Raw genomic sequence first — 17,826 nt, 5'->3', positions numbered from 1 at the left:
ACACACACAAAAAAAAACAAGTGCTGGAATTGGAATTACTAGCTTCTTTTACTGTGTCCCTTTCAAAAGGCAACACTACGACTAGCAATCTCTTCTCATTATTAATGCAAACCCCATTACACATCTGAATTTCCTATTCCTCTGATCTGCCTTCTCTCATTCATTTCCCTACTTCCTTTTTGAGGGAAATGGATGAATATCCTTCTGAAATGGAGCATTGCTCAATCTCACTTTCATAGATCATGTACCCAGAACAAAAAAGGAAGGCAGAAAAATGTCATAAGAACAAAAGGTCAGAAAACCGAAATTCTTCTACAACAAAAGGCAACGAACTCTCAGAGCTGACCTACAAATGTTACTTAGGATCAAATCAGCTGGATGAGAATTGCTGAGGGTAAAACAGGATGCCCTGAATAACTCCATTCATCTTTCATTTGCGTTTTGTAAAACAGACAATCTACCTCTGCACCCAGACCGGGGACAGCCCAAAGCAGAGCTCCACACCATGATTCGCACCTTGTAGGTAATGCGGAAGTGAGACCTGGGACCCACAAAGGAAAAATGAACTCTGCAATTCTTCTGCTTCTGAAAATCAGTACCTGTTCCTTCTCATCCCAGTGCTCTAGTGTAATTGGGGCTGCACAGGGGTCCCAGCGAGCAGGCAGGCTGCCCTTTTGGGGAACAGAAGGGGCAAAAAGCACCAAATCCCACCACCATACATGGTAGATGGATCTCACTCCTGCAGAGCTGTACGAGCATTCCAGCCTTGATGTTACATGCACTGTAATTTTCTTCATTGTTGTAGTTTATTTTAAGGTTTGAATTAGGTTCTGTGAAGTTTGGCTGCTGGTATTAGCTTTAACAGACTGCAGAGACAAAATTCACAGCAGTTCCTGGTACAATGATTTTACAAACCCATTTTTCAACTTGAAGATGAATGTGCAGGAATAAACTTGGAAACATGAAGGCAGTAGGCTGGGCTGAGGGACTGGGCACCAATGATATTCATCACTTCCCAGAAGATCCTACAATGAAACTGGCACGCATGAAAGCAGGGATTGCTCATTGCTGAGAATTAAGCCAAACCGTTTGCTTCCTAATTAAATTAACCCTGAGATCCCTGTAAAACCTTTCTAGGATATGTTTGCTACTTGCACAACTTTTGTGTGGATTTATACTGTGAATTTGGTGGGGAGAGGGCACGCGAGAGCCCTTTTACCAGCAGCACTCTGAGCGCTCCGTGATGTCCCTAAAGAAGCTGCAGAGGCACCCGTCCACCCTGCCGGAGCTCAGCTGCGCCGCTCGCTCCCTTGTCCTGCTGCTCTCACTTCAGCTTGCTTAGTAGATGCTAGAACCTACATGGATTTCTGCCGCTGTGCTTTGCTGTATTGATACCCATATGGGATTTCCTATTCTAGCAATTACTGTTCATAATTGCCCCATGTCCAGAGAACATCCCCTCAGCATCACTTTTTTTTTTTTTTTTTTTAAGCTCAAATGCACTTGGACCTTTCTGTGACCTCAATATCCTTGTTGTTTTGCTTTAGTCAAGATACCTAGATCCAGGAGATTACCTACAGCACAGGTTCTGTCAGCCTAAACAATTCCACCTCATAAACAAACATTGCATCTACACTTTTTCCCCTCCCAGTTAAAAATGACACCTTTTCCCAGTAACTGCACATTAACCATGCCTGTGAAATCCAAACCGTGACGGATTAAAGCCTTCAACTCTACGCTTATGCAAACACAACAATAAAGTTCTTAGCTTAAACCACTTCAAGGCTTGCAACTGTAAAGGTGCACTACCCACCCTTAGCACGTCACAGCCGATTGAAGAATTAAGGAGGATTCTCCATAGTCCTCTCCAAGTGTGTGCGTATACTGAAGGAATGGCAAAATAAACTGAAATGATTGAAATGATGCTATAAAAGAGAGCAGAATATCAAAAATAGGTCTAGGAACTCTCATATTCTAAATCTGTGTTTTTCTACCCAGTTTTGGTTTGCTCTGAGCAAATCCCTTACGAATTGCATGTCAAGACATTTCTATAATGATCTGGAGAACAAGTATTATTTATGGCAAGATTTATATAACTACCTACGCATGGGAAGCTCAGCATCGTGTATTTTTAGCATCAGATACTGCAGCCTTCAAAATAACAATGAAACCTCAATGTTTAAAGAAATTAGACCAGAGCTCAGAATTCAGTTTTCACTAGGTGCTCTTTCAAGGTGCTTCCTCTGTATACAAGTCTAATTGAAAGCCACATGGACGCTGTGGAAGGCTTCCTGATTATTTGTATTGCAGTAGGAAAGCTAACGTTTCAAGCATTGTGCAAAACACATGATAAGAAGTAGCACCTGCCCCTGAGCAGCTTCAAAATAAACAAACAGGACTGAAGGACAGAGGTGTGAAACCAAAAAACAAAGGGCTGGAGAGATGAAAACCTACTCAGGCACTACTGAAAAGGCCTGGAACAGGCTCAAGCTTTCCAAGCCCCAACACAGCCAGGTTCTTCTATGGGTCTGTCCTTAACAACTTCAAATCTCCTTCCGTACCTTCCTGCCTGACACGCTGCCCTTGCCCTGGTGGAGCTCATGACGGTGCCATTCCTAAATTCATGCTGTGTGCCCTACAGCCAACAAAAGCATGCATCAACACCTTGCTCTTCACAAGTTGCACTAGATTGTATACACAGTGGAAAAACCTCAGGACAGCAGAGCACAAAAATGATAAGAAAATGTTTTGAAAGTAACAGTTCTTTTTATTTAAGCCGTAAAAGAAGAGAAGAGAAAGTCTACTTACATTTCGGTTTCAGAGAAAACAAACTTCCCTAAGAGCCCAAACAATCAGTGCATGTGCATTTACCTTTACAAAAGGAAAAATTAGTTTTCCTATAAAGGCTAACCAGGTATGGAAAGGTATTGAAAAGAAATTCTCTTGGACAAAATGAAATGAAAACCAAGGACTGCATGAGAGGGCAAAACCAAAATGGATCAATCCCAGCTGCATATGACTAGATCTGTTCAATTCAGTATAAAATGCAGCTGTTTCACTCTTCAGTTCCAGACAGGCTTTTACCTTCCCTCTAAATAAACAAACACTAAAGAGTTGATGCAATTTTCTAACTTGCATGGTTTAAAAATACACCTAGAAATAGGTATACTTACACTCATGAGATATATTTTGGTTTAGAATTTGTTGATATTCCTAATACAGAAGGAAACAATAAATGTGATTTTAGAATTAGACAGAGATAACCATGAACATTTTTTTTCCTAAAGATAAAATCCTTCTGGTAAATCAAAGGTTAAAAAGTGGAAATAAGGCAAATGCTACCAGATTCAGATGTGTGTGCTTGTCTAGATGTCGTTCTCAGCCAGTAAATGCCTGATAAGCTTTGAATCCCAGCTCTGTCTTTACTAGCTGGTTTTTGTTTGTGCCAAAGTTCAGGGCTCCAACAAAAGGCAAAATGGTCAATGCAGACAGAAATTGGTGCTGTTAAGTGACGGTGGTACTTGTATTTGTGGGCAAAATTGAATCAATTTGGACTTGAAATTAGAAGAGATCCGTAACTATTTTGTTATCCAGCTTGCAACTGAGATAAGGTGGAGAGAAGGGAGGGAAAAAAATCTGACTGTTCTTCCCACCAGCTCACCTTAATGTTTCTAAAATGGATTGCATGCCGAAGTGCCTACAACAGGCAGGACAGGACTTGATAAGCCTGGATACTGAACTACCTCAGAACATCCAATTTCCTTGTAGGAAGAACAAAAAAAGGAAGGGCTCGGTGTGTATACTCCGTCTGTCTGTCTTGCTCTTTCTTCTTTGTGTTTTTCAGGGAGGGAAGCAGCCTCCTCAGCACGTGTGCTACTTGTTTAAGCTCTTCCACTTACTTCCTTATTCTCTTTTCCCTCAGCTCCTCTGGTCTTTTTTCGACTTCTGCCCAGGCTGTGGTTTAACAACACCGTGCAGCTCAGCAGCAACTCTGCTTTTGTGTGCTCTTGTGCCCAATGCCCCCAGAACACACACTCTTGCCTGCCTGTGTCTGCTGTCAAGCCCTGGCACGCTGCCCCTGAGTTGTACGGGAATAAACACATGCGCTGGACAACGCATCAGAGAACCAGCTCAGAATAAAAATAAAATAATGACTGGGAGATAGGGGCAGGTCTTAAAAAATGGATTAGTTGCCTGATCCAGTCCACGGCTTGGCCCATCAAATGTTTGCGCTGGGTAGTGCAAGCTGGTGGAGCATCACTGAGCAGGGACGTGCACAAATTGGGGGCAGCAAAAACTTTAGGTGGGTACTGCTGCTGCAGCTGCTGCACAAAGCCAGCCCCAAGCACACAAACCTTCACAAACCAACCAGTCCAGGTCCTCCACCCATACCTGCCTGTGAAGAGCAACACATGACTGTTTGGCACAGGCAGCACCATTGTGTCGGCTGCTTGGTTAGATAAACAATTCTAAAAGCTTCACCGAGCACTTAGGCTGAAAACATGTAACCAGTGGCATTGTTTCACAAAGGATTTACCTAATTCTCAAGATCATCTCTGAAAATAATCAGCCTAAGAAGGCAAGAGGGAAGAGGCAAAGCACTGCATATCTTGGCTCACGACAGGCGTGCACTTGCAGAGAGCTGCATCCATGGAGCGGTTGCTGCCAGAGGTGCAATTACCACCTGGAGCAGCTGCCCTGCACCAACACCTGCCCTGATGGAGCTGTACAGGCTGTAAGGGTGCTTCATCCTGGTACAGTTTATCCCTTTTCCCACGCAGGAAGTTGTGTAAGAGCATCCACACTAGAGCTATCATTCACTCGTAGAAAAGAAAAGCAACACACCTGATACTGCCAAGTCCTCAGACCATTTCAGAGGGGACTCTCATATAACTCTAGCCATGTAACTAGATTACAGCTACAGTAAGTCCTTAATGTTTAAGGGTTTGTTTGTTTTTTTTTTTTCTTCTCAAAATACTGAAGAACAGAAGCAATCATGATCAGCTCTAGTACCTAAAAAAATTACTTTCCCATAGTGTAAGACCTTGAGGAAAAGCAAGTTTACAGCACTGCCTGTATTTCATAAATAGCTCCCAAACAGGAGTGCACTGCAGGAGGTGTTGGAAGACACAACACTCAGAGTAAGTGTAAAACTAGCAAGTGGAGAGATCTGTAGTGCCTAAAATACTTCTACTACATAGATAAACACATTTCAAAATTTAAGCAGTTTAATTAACTGGCAGCCTAACAATTGGTTAGAAAACTCATTGTCAAAATTCATGATCACGACAATAAAACACCGGTGTAGACTTTTTCCCCAAAGCCAAATCTGAGTACTGGTTGCAAAGGCAGCAGAAATCACCTGAACAAAAAACCATCTGCAGCCTGGCATACCTGCAAGACAACCTAGACCAGATCCATGCAATGCCAAGGAATTTATCGTAGGATTTGTTTCCCTGCAGCAAAATACAAGGCAATTTCATGTGAACTGATTAGCTTTCTTATTGCAAGTGCCCCTCCAGAACTGTATCTGCTTCCTGACAAAATTAAGTTGTTGTGTTTTTTGTTGTTGTTGTTTTGGTTTTTAGTTTTTATTTTTTGACATTTTCTTAAATAGGAACTAAAACACTGTCCCAAAGAGCTACAGTGGCATCAGCAAATTACACGGGAGAAGAACTCAGCTATCCAATACACTTCCCTCCTAGAAAACCAACACTAATTGCCCCATATTGAAGTAACTGCAGTTTATCTCCTAGCAAATTCTTGTGAGGATTCCCAAATCAGCAATTAGTATCTGTCCCATTGTGCCGCTCTGCCTAATATCTTATGCAAATTATACAATTTATAGCTCCAGATTTAACGTGCGGTTGCCTCCCCAGTGCCGCAGGGCAGGAGGAGCCTGCTGGTTCAGGAATGCATCGCTCAACCGCCTCACCCTTGTGAACCAAGTGACAAACTCATTCCACAGATTTCTCTGCCGGGAAGGAAATATTTGCTCCTGCTGCACCACGTCCACATGAACAGGTGCAGACAGAGCACAGCTCCCCTCTCAGCATCCCAAATCGAGCAGAATGAGGCCAGCTTCAGTCCCCAAGTCCGCCAGCCATGGTAAGGTGGCTGTGCCCCACCAGAAGGTATGGCTGTTCATAAGGGAGCAGGGCCAAATGTACCCATGTCTGGCTGCACCTACCTACGGAGATTTCCCCCAGCATCAGCCCAAGACTGCTCGGGCTGCTTTGTGCTTATGCCCCTACAAGTGAGCATTTGTTACTCGTCTCCTGAGCTGGGCTGGCGCTGGACAAGTATCTGTCACCATTCCAGTGGGACACCATTAATCTCCCCGGCTCAAGCTGCCAGTAGCTGCTGCTTTTCATTCTGAAGCACGACAAACAAAATATCACTCTGGAAAGGACCTCACCAGATTACCTGCCCCAGGCACGCTGCATTCAGGCAAGATGAAATGCTCCTACCACCAACAGTGACAGGTGTTTGCCTAGTCTGTCCCTAAAACCTCCGACAAGGGAGGTTCCTAATGCCTCCATTAGTTTGTCCCGGAGCTACAGCAGCCTTGTGACCACAAACCTTATCATACTTACCTTCTCCTCCCCACCTTCAAGCAGGTGGAGAGGCTTCCCAAGTGCTGACTAACCCTCAGAAAGTTTCCTTGTGAGACAAGGAAGTCTGGCTGGAGTTTTGGAGATCAAGAGACTAAGTAGGGTTGTAGCCAAAGCCCCGAATCTCAACAACAGAGATCACGAATGCCTGGTTCTGGGCCCTTCAGCTCTACTCGTGGTGTTTCTTTGGAGCATCAGGTAGGGCAACTCTACCAGGACTATTCAAACAAGTAAAGTATCTCCACAGATTTGGCAGCAGCGAACCTGCATGCAGTAGCTTACAGTTCCCAAAATCTCTTCTATATTCTGGCAGGCTCAGAAGTTCCCTTAATATGTGCCTTGCCTATGATGCTGCGTGTAGACTGACATGAAGCCAACCGTTCCTGACTAAACACGAATGAGGACTAGCACAGGATGGGGCTTGGTGTCCCAACTACTGGATGGGTGTCTTGTCTATGCACCAGCACCTCAGGAAGCTGGTGTGACAGACTGGGCTCTGCGTGAGGAGAAGCTGAACTTCTTTAGTGAAGTTTGACCTTCACATGGGACCAAGATCTTTGTGGATCTTCGACTGCTAATAAAATACAGATCAGAAAGGAATTCCTGAATGTTAACATCTTCCATTGCCTTCTTAATATGTTTAGCATCCCTCGGTCAAGAGAAGGACTCTCCTCAAAATAAGCACGTGCCCTTCCTCAGAAAAGACAGGCGGTGGGTAGATGTCTGCACTGCTGACACTTGGCATCTCTGCAGGGCAGATTTCACTGCTGGCCGCTCACTGAGACCCAGTCTGAGACAGAGCAAACACCCCCCCAGCATCCTCAAGCTGGTAAAGAAGGAGCTGGAACGTGAGCACTCCCTCATGCAGGAATCCCGATGCCACACCTAAAGTTAACAGGCTCAGTAACAGCTGGGTTCTCACCTGTCTCCTCATCCCACGGGACATGAAAGAAGCTGGCAGCTGCGCTACCGCACGGGGAACAAGCAGCAGCTATTCTGATCCTGGGCCAGGCTCGTTAAGGCAACCAGGAGGGCGAGACCTGTGAAGTACTATTTGTTTGTTCATTTTCATATTTACACGGGAGATGCACTTTGCAGCTTGTCGATTTTCCTCATGATAGTGCCAGGCAGCAAGGGAGGAAATGAAACAAGAACATCTGAAAGTCACTGAAAGGTCCCAGTGTTGTAACGCCCTGTCCCAGACAATGCCCGAGCATGATCTGGAGGAAAGTCTTTGATCCTCTGGTAGAACAAGAACTAATCATCAAAATCCTTCAAAGGTGTTCAGTAACGCTCAGTCCCTGGCATTATACTTCAAGTATCTGCTCAGCCGTGCCATGGTTCTGTCCCCACCCTGCCTCACCCCACAGAGCTTAGTCTGGGCTCTAACACAGCAAAAGAGAGCTATGGAATTAAAAATGGTCATAAATATATCATCAAGCTGTATCTCTGATAAAATAATAGTTTTAGCTTGTAAGGCTGTAGTTGAATTTCTTACTTAAGATGTAGATTGCTGCTAATAATTAATATAAAATCCCAAGACTTTATTCACAAGATGGCAACAGTGCCAAAATATTACTACTTGTACCAGGTTTAAAATGTATGCCAAACTAAGAAACGCTTTAAATCACCACCGTGGTTTCAGGCATTCCTGCTTCATGGGAGGTGAGAACCAGAAGATGGAAATTATCAAACCAAATGGGACCACAGGTCAGCTGAGACAGTGTGATCTCAACTTCTGTGACTCAGCAGTGGACTTCGGACCAGAGGAACGTGTGTACACATTGTCTCTGAAAATATCTCAAGTTATAGAGTTCAGAGTTCATAAACCAAGTTTCTTCCTAACACCCACCAGTCATTGCCATTCACCTCAAAGCACGACCATTTGTAAACTTTCAAAACCCAGCTGTGAACATTTCCTATCTTTGTCCGTCCAGCTATTCTCTTGGATGGTGTTTTATGGAAATTGCAGATATTCTGAGGAACCCTATTGGAACCCTGCTGTGCCCTGGTAGGAAAAAGGAGAACATTTGTGCTTTCCCATTTATTCATATTTTGTTTGCTCAGATTCTGTTCCATCTCTGACAGCCCCAGCTTTATCTCACTTTCCCCTTGCATGGTTGTCTCCTGGCCCTGACCACGTCTCTTTTCTCCAACACTTCTTTCATTTCTAACACGTTTTTTTTAAATTCAGGAAAGCAGAACTGAAAACAGTCTTCTGGGGAGAGAAAGCACATTATTTCCATAACTGTATGCTCAGTATCTTCTACGCTATTTTTGGCCACCATAATCTTTTTGTTTGGTTCTGTTGGCATGTTCTCTTTTGACTATTGAGGCAGAGGGGGCAGAAGTTTCCAGTGAGCTGTCCACTGTGACGCCGAGGTCTTTCCTGAGCAGTGAGTCAATTTAGAAGTTAACAATGCATGACTGTTCATATTATTTCTTTATGGGCCCAAGAGACTGCAATAAACTTGATCTATCATCATGCTGACTCTTAACTTACTTTGGTTAGACCCACCTGATATTCCTGTCTCCCATAGCTTGGAAAAAAATAAGCAATTTGGATTTATCTGGAAAAAAAATAATAAAAAATTGCCACCTCAAAAGGAGGTTCATTTGCCTTTTCCAGAGTGATTACTAAATGTCCTGGAACACCACTGGTATGGGATGTTTGGCTCACCACATCAAAAGCAGCTTGTTTCTTTCTCTCTCTGTCTTTGGTCTTTGTCTTGTACTTTGTGATGTTTCAGTTTACTTTGTCAGCTCTCAAAGGAGTCACTTTTTTTGGAAAGTTATTTCCATGTGTAGTATCCACCTATCCAAACTTCACTTGACAACTTTGAAGGGCTCTAAAGACCAGAAGGCCTGAAGGCAACCAGAGCAACAAGGCCAGAGAGCGCCATGTGGGACAGGCACAATTCCTACCACTCCAATTATTTTCCCCTGACTTAACAAGGAGTGGTTCACCCCCAGCATACAGAGTTTAACAAGTTGAACGAATTGGATATCTCACTACAAATCCCACTAGTTCTGAAACATGCTCTAAGTACCTCTTGCCCACCAAACAGGTCACAACAGGGTGCAGCATACACCTGTAACACCACCACACCTTCTTCTCAGTGTCCTACCTTTCCATTTTCATCGATCTAAGCTGTATCCTGCAGAATCAGTGGTTTGTTTCCTTTATATAGAAGCAGCACAGTGACCTGAACCATGATCAGGGACATTCCAGAAGAGCTGACAGTCTCCATACAGCCATGCCTGCCTATGGATGCATTTAAATATCTCCATTTCCACCTCATACACAGTGCTTACACATCAGGAGACCAAAAAAAATCAGCACTTTCCAACCATTTCCAACCTTTACTGTAAGAAGAGTATGCCAAAGAGGAATGATAAGAAGAATCCTCGCTCCTCCTTTCCTAATTCTAGAGAAAGCATAACCTTCAAGAATTGGTCGATGTTCTGTTCTTAAAACAGAAACTGAAGGTGTCTTAGAAAAGCCATGTGACAATGGTGTGCAGTGATTTTACCTCATAAAAGCCGATTCAGGCTTTCTTTTGGTTCGTCCAAACTCCAATCACAAAATTCATAAAGGTCTTGTTTAAATTGCTATAAACTTCTCCATGTTTTCAGTTTTATCGAGTACACACATGCTTTGAAATGATGCACATAGATGTAAAGCAAAAGTCACCAACACTAGCATGCAATAAATGGATAAAACGGCCAGCTTTGTTTCTTTCTAGACGCTGATAAGCAAAGGAGACTGAAAGTGGGAAGCAGAATCCTCATATCTGGCCAGAAAAGGCACACAAGATTTAAAGAGTAAACGTAACGGCACCCAAAAATAACATCTGAACTTCACAGACAGGCTTATCTGGAAAGCTTAGTGACTGACCATCAAAACTACTGGGATAGAAGGCAACTGTTTGTTGGTTCAGGGAGTTCTGACATGCTATGAGCCAACACTATTAAAATGCTTTGTATTTTCTTCTCTGGGTTTTGTGTCTGTGTTGGACTGCAGGATCTCCTTGAACAATGTCAAGCTCATGTATCTTAGCAGGCCAGAAGTATCAAGCCAGGAGAATACCGCTCCTGGTTGGAAGAACTGGGACCATGAGCAAGTTTTTTCATTTCCACATCAGCCCCTCCAGCTCTCTGGTTCCCCCCACCTTCTCCGACAGCTCAAAATGGTAAATTCTGGGAAAGGGGAAGAAGGGTATGAGGGGAAAGAAAAGTAATATTCCTATTTTCTGTTTATGAAATGGATAGCTTTCAGCATTCTTACCTCACAAATCCTTTTGTAAATTACCTTGACAAGAGCAAGCAACAGTACAAGACAGGAGATTCCAGCTTCCCTTTGTGGCTTCCCTCTTTCTTTTCCTGCTACCTCTCTCAGGATAGGAGTAGTCCTTTGGAAGCAGCTGTCTACTTTAAATTTCAAAGCCTGGCCTTTTTTATTGCAATACCAACTTGCCCTTGCCTCTGTAAACCTGATCCTAGGTGAATGAATGAGCTTTTATAAAAAAGATGCCAGGTGACACCTTTTTGGGTCAAAAGCCCCAGATTTTTCCCAGTTTGGCACAGTGGGGCTGAGATGTACAAAGGTTCTGACAGCCAGAGTACACAGCACTACCACGTTCAACACTGTTGTGTGCTGATGCTCTTTGTCAAGGTCCTTCCAGTTGCAGAGAATTTTAATTTCATTCCCATTACTTCCCTCCATGACTGTACACTAGTTTTCAGACAGAAATTAAAATGCAGAGAGGGAAGATGCACCACACTTGGAGCGAGGTAATAAGACATCTGTTTGTATGTGCTCTTGGAGGGAAGAGAACATATAATTAACAAAGAAGATTTCTGCATCCAAAACTTGGCCTGGCTATAGCAGTAACTAACATCCAGCCTTCTAACTCAGCTGTTTTAGTGACACATCCCTACATTGACAAGTGAGCTCAGGTGGATGATTTTAGGGCCTTTAAATTAAAAACAGATTTCTCTTTTCATTTTAATATGAGCTTCATATATAGATAGAGGTGCCTAAAGTTGACCGGTGTGGATGATCCTTAAGGGTCCCTTCCAACTCAGGATATTCTATGATTCTATGATTCTATGATTCTTCTCCCTCCCCTCTGGCCAAACCTGCTAACTAAAGTAGGCCACACACATCAGTGACCACAGCTTCAAAAGGTGAACGTATAGCTATGTATATGAAGCTATTTTCAGGCACTTTAACTGGGTGGCCTCATTTTTGGAAGTTCTGAGTATGCCCCACTCCAGATATGTACATCCTCCATAACTTCCAAAAAACAAAGTCAAACTACTTTCTTTGCTGTTGAATTGTAAGAACCCAGGTTTCTACTCAACAATAGACCTCTGATTTCTGATAAAACACCGCCCACTCACATTGCTCGACATCAGAGGCAGTGTACGTATATTTGGAAAAGAGGTTCCTGCCTGGAAAAACGTGGCATCTATAGGGAAGAGACAGGCAGACAAGTGTCAGGAGAAGAAAGAGATGCACAAGGGTGGCGTGCTGTGCCTGAGGTCATGAAGCAAGTCAAAACCAGCACCAAGCAGAAAACCCAGTCACAAATCAAGTGCCTTACCCATTACATCATGCTGAGCCGCTCTCCCAGGCACAAAAGATACATGCAGTTGTTCAAGAGGTATTTCTAAGACAGAGACTCAGAATCTAATAAAAAGAAATTCAGGGAAAAGCGAACGGTGCAGTGCTCTGTTCCTTAGTATTGCCCAAAATCAGAAAGGAGTGCACACAGCAACAGCATCTCATGTAATAGTAAACAGTCAAACATAAATGAATTCAGTTCCACACTGCGTTGAAAATATCACAGCTAAATGGTTTTGTATTGTTTCAACTGTCCTCAGGGAATAATTCCCCTATTTCAAAAAAGATCATTAGGAGAGAGAGGAATTCAGGAACCACAACTAGGTTCATATGAGAACTCTTAAAACCACTTTAAAAAAAAAACAGGTGAAAATATTTATAGAAATGAACTCCAGGGTCTGCAACATCTGAGGCTCAACCACTGAAGAAACTTTTAGTCAGAAAGTTTCAGGCGACAAAAAAGGGAGCTGAATTTTATATGTAAGCATTAACTAGACAGAGCACCTAGCGCGTAGCAAGTTGATCAGTTTTGATTTTAATTCCTTCAGTTTAGATTATTACTATTACATTTAAAAGCCTTTAATCTTTAAATAAAAAGGCTATATTCCCAAGCCTACTCACAGTGATTATCTGTAATCATCTTAACCATAATTTAAGAAGTCAGATCTTGAACTCCGAGGTTGTAAGATGACAGCTTTTCAAGACGGTTTCAGAGAATTTAAGTTATTTTTCATGAGGCTGAAGCTTCAAAAGGCTGACCCAGCCCCAACCATACAATAATCTGCAAAAATGAATTTTGTTAAATAATGCTCCTAATCTTTCACTAAACATTACAGAAGCTGAACTAGAATACTTTTGTATCACAAGTCATTCTTCACTGATAAGTAAACAAAGCCATACAGCTGCCAAGAGAACTCAACTGCCACGCCAAAAAAAAATCTTTTCAGTGATTTATTTCAAGATAGACCTGCCAGCTATGTAGGACACAAGCAGTGAGTGCAAACTTTATTTTTGAAGTCTTTTTTCAAAAGACTTAGAAGTGAAGGTTTCAGAATGACTAGGTCTGTTCGAGCTTGCACTCAAAATAACAGAGAACAGGAAAAAGAGGAAGTCACAGCCCTGATTGGACTATTTCTGAAAAAAAAAAATATATCCATGAAAATCAATGCTAAAATAGCTTTTCATATACGTATACATATTTTTAGAAGAGAGTCCTACTTCCTTCCAAGGGAGATATCACTATCTGAACTGAAAAAAACAAAGGCACCCACTGTTAGCTATATCCTACCCTGTTACACGGTGGGGTCAAGGTGAATCCTGGAGCAGGTTGCCCGGAGTGGTCATTCAGCCTCCTTCCATGGAGATATAAAAGCCCAGCTGGACATGGTCCTGCTTGGAGCAGTGGGGGGACTAGATGATCGACAGAGACCCCTTCCAGCCTGAAGTTCTGTGAACCCTGTGTTTCCACAGGTGGCAGCGGAAAGAGTGGTTAGTGCCAGTCTAGGACCTGGAAAGTTCAGGTTCAGCTCCATGCTTGGCACTAAACTGCACGTACAACTCTTCCCTGCTTGTAGTTCTCACTGTTCATTTAAGGGCTACAGACTGCAATAGACAAAGCTTGCAAAAAAATAAAAAATAAAATAAATAGACAAAGCTTGCAAAAGGCAAAGCTTGGGCCACAAAACGTCTTTCCAGACGGTTCTTGTGAGGCTGGATCACAATGCTTATTATTAAGATATTTGACTCCATAAAGAGCATGGAAAGGACTTCCAAAAATCCTAACAATGTCCAGGTGCCCAGTTTTAGGCACTTCATATAGTGATTCTGTTTTTCAGGCCATATGGAGAATTCACAGTTGAAAGGCATTAACTTGGATATCCGAAAGATAATTTCATTCAAAGTCAAGCTGTTTGTATAACACTGTGCCCTACTGCTGCAGAACACGGTCACCTCAGCAACATCCGACGTTTCCAACGATGCAGGCAACACGGAGCAGGATTCAGCATTGTGCAAAATGGAGAGAGCAGAACACATGTCCATCCTCCCTTCAGCCCAACTGGCATGAATCTTTAATTATACAGTTCTGTTAAGGTGTACAGGCTTAAATGAAATGCAAACTGAAGATCATAAATGAAGACTACTTTGTTTACAGTTACTTTACAATGTAATTCAATTAGAGGTTAGGATTACCTGAATCCAAAACTGCCCTATAAATCAGATGATGAAATTTAAAGGTTTTCAAAAGCAGAACATTCCTCCTTACACATGTATCGAACCCTCCAGAGCTTATGGCATTCCTTTGGAAGAGGGAATCCCTTGCACTGAGCTTAGTGCACCACGTCACTTTTGTATCCTCTGATAAAATGGGTTCTTTTCCTTGCAGCTACATACTAGGATATTATTCTTGGTAGTGACTTCCTTCTGAAATTCCAGAACAAAAAAGATGCAACTCTTAAGACCTTATGCTATTTACAGATGTATTACTTCTTGTTTGAGCTCTCTAAGTGCTCATTGCCTTGGGATACGACATGACAGCTGCAGAGCAGAAAACACAGTTTAGCAGGTGAAAACAAGGAGGGGAAAAAAACACCACAAAGTCTAGAGGGATGCAGCTTTTTTTGGTCTCCTGAATTTCTCACCACAGATGATTACATGTGGGAATACAGAGGCTGGTCTACTTGGACCAGAGTGAGAAGTTAGCCAATTATTCAGCTCTCTTGAGATTTCCCCTCCTAAGTACAAAGTTGGTTCAAGGTCTCTGCCGTAATATTTCTGATGATGAGAAAAAAATAAGCGGAGACGGAGCAGGGGCACTTGGGGTGGGTGTAGATATGGTCACCTAATATTAAAGCAGCCAGTGAAAATGGGTGATGCCTTTTTCTACTTCATTCCTAAATTTTATTAACAGCTTCTCTTTAACATGCCAGTTTTAACTGACACTTTAACTCTTCCTTAAGGAAGAAAAATTTACTCTTTTTTCTCACCAGTTTGACCAGAGAAGGCCATGATACGTGCAATTCAAAGTCCTTGGAAACACTGGATGCTCTCCTGAGTATAATGTTCCCAGAGATATAACACCACCAACAATATCGATAATAACTTAAGGAAAAACAAACAAACAAACAAACCCATCCTGAATCTCTCTGCTCCTAGAACAAAAACCAATCCCTTCCTCGGAGTACAGGTCTCCCTTAGAACCCTTTTCCTACTCACACACAGCAATAACTACTCCAGAAAAAAAGTCCTTTTAAACTAACTGCACGTTTTCTTGTAAAGAGATTCCAAAGCATATGGGAGAGTGCTGCAATTATCGGTCATACTTTTACATACCTGAGAGGGTCATAAAGTCACTACTTATGAGGCCAGGCAGGTCAGATGCAAACAATACATCTATAAAATCCACAATTATAAAAATACAAATTGATGAACTTCTTAGGTGCCCATGAAATAGTGCTAACACAATTGTAATGGCAATTGCAGTAACACCACATTAGAACATAGTTCAGAAATGCAATTTCCCTAAATTATAGTCATCTAATGTATGAAACAGTTGCTTCAAGAGCCGATCTAAAACTGAACAAAAAAGCCAAGAAATATTTCAAGAAAATGGCAAAAGAAGAAATAGAAAGGCAGTGAAAGACTCACTTAACCTAACAGTTAACATGGTAAGATGATAGCATTATTCAGGTTAAGAGGCATGACCTCCAAATATGGGATGGCAACTCTAATGATACCAATTAAAGGCAACAGTCTGTGTCAGGTAGCCAGCCAGCACCAGAGGAGCGTTTATGTTTCTTCCAAGCAATTAACTTGAGCATGCTTCCAGCTTCCAGCCTTTCTCAAATATCTTAGCTGTACTTAGAATTTAATTTCTTTCAGTCTTTTCCAAAATATTTTTTTTTTCTTTCATAAATCTCCCCAAAATTCAAGCCTTCTGGTGAAGCCTAAGGATTCTTATGATAAGCTGTTAAGCTTGTCGAGTTATTTCAATTTACTAGCATGCACAGAAAGAATGTTTTCCAGGAGCTTTCTGGGGTTGCTCACTGTAGTAAATACACTGTCCATTAAACCCATATCATGTTCTTAACCAGATGTAAACCTCCTTTGCATACTTTGAAGAAGAAGAGCACTGGAGTCCAGAATGCAATCCTGTGACACTGGAATGCTTCGGTGTTTGTGCTCCCATGGAGCTAAAGAATGTGAGAGGCCCAAAGCCACTATTTGACACCTCACAGCCAACCTCCAGAAGCCAGCTGCTTCCCTACGAGTCACAATAAAAGCCTCCTGGGAGAGCAGGCAATTGGCCTACCTTGCATGTACGCCTCTATTTGCCGAATGAGCTCGTAAGACTTGGATCGGTCCAGAAGCGTTCGAATAGCCGGAAGAGGGTCCAGGATGATGGTTTCTGGATGAGCATCAATATACTCCTGCAAAACAAATACAAAGGAAAAAAAAAGGTATTAGGTTGGCTGAAGACTGTGGAAAATACTGAGATGGAGAAGAGAATAAAGTTAAAAACCCCAGTCAACGTCCAGCTTCTCTGCTAGAGGAGGCAAAAGTAAATTGGCAATGCAGAAAGTGACCAGACAGTCTAGACACTGACATTTGAAACAAACACAAACATGACAGCTAACTCTTTCAGGATGGCAAATTCCTCCTGTAGACTCACCATCAGCAGTGAAACCTGCGCTGCAACCCCATCAACTCAGAAGGGAGCCAGTGGCAAAGTGCCACAATAACAGCTGTGAGCAGGGCAAAGAAGAGCAATTAGGAGAAGAAGGATGACATGCTGCTATCTTGGGGTCAGCCCTGTATTGAGTTACTCCACACGAACATCAAAACTGCCTGAGCTAAGCTCAGAACTACATCTGTGTTCTTTAATGTTGTTATTATTACTGTCCTCTAGCTGTGCTGAATGCTGTATTACAAGATGAATGATAAAGGCTAGATTTTTTTTTGGCTGAGCTGAGAAGATTGCTGTTTTACTGTGTCTTCATTAAGGTCTCAAAGCACCCATCTTGCCATTTTTCTAAGCTCTCTCCTCACCACAAAGCAAAGTAACGTTCCCATGGATGTCCTCCTTGCAAACTCAGCTCCCCATTCCCTGAAGTCATGACTGCTCTGCTGCATCTTGGCCATGAACGTATAGACAGCTGATGGTACTGCCCTTGCAAACCCACCCATGGCTACAAAACCTTCTTCTGTTTCTCTGAACAGAAGCCTAGTTCCACTTTTTCATCCTTGCCTGAACTTGACCCCATGAAGTCAATGGATAAACAAGAATCCATTTTATCCCATCCAAAATAGGACAAACATTTCTGAAGTTAGCATCTGGCTTTGTTTAACCCAGCATCTGAAAGCCATCTTTACATTTCCATTTGTTTAAATCTATTCATGTACACGCATGGTAAATGCCCTTGCGAGTCCCACACTTTCATGAAAACCTACTTCCTTTTTTCAGTTGCTTCAGAGAAAAAAAAACATGCTCCAAAAGACACTAAGGTGTATGATGAGGTGGCCACAGGAGATGCACTTTGCTAGGCACCGAGATGGGAGAGAAAAGACTCATGTCCCTGGCAAATG

The 17,826-nt window shown here is 42.5% G+C and overlaps 1 protein-coding gene across 1 annotated transcript in view; it reads right to left on the bottom strand.

The window, feature by feature from the left end:
* Positions 1-17,826, bottom strand: part of ITPK1 (inositol-tetrakisphosphate 1-kinase) — a 139,255-nt gene that overhangs the window by 44,272 nt on the left and 77,157 nt on the right. Inside the window, exon 4 of the mRNA XM_032188420.1 lies at positions 16,553-16,670. Coding sequence (XP_032044311.1) covers positions 16,553-16,670 — 118 coding nt within the window. The remainder of the gene's footprint in view (positions 1-16,552; positions 16,671-17,826) is intronic.

This window comes from Aythya fuligula, chromosome 5 (genome assembly GCF_009819795.1).
Source record: "Aythya fuligula isolate bAytFul2 chromosome 5, bAytFul2.pri, whole genome shotgun sequence".
Taxonomy (NCBI): domain Eukaryota; kingdom Metazoa; phylum Chordata; class Aves; order Anseriformes; family Anatidae; genus Aythya; species Aythya fuligula.
The sequence above is the reverse complement of the archived record's forward strand: the minus strand, read 5'-3'. Positions and strand labels throughout refer to the sequence as shown.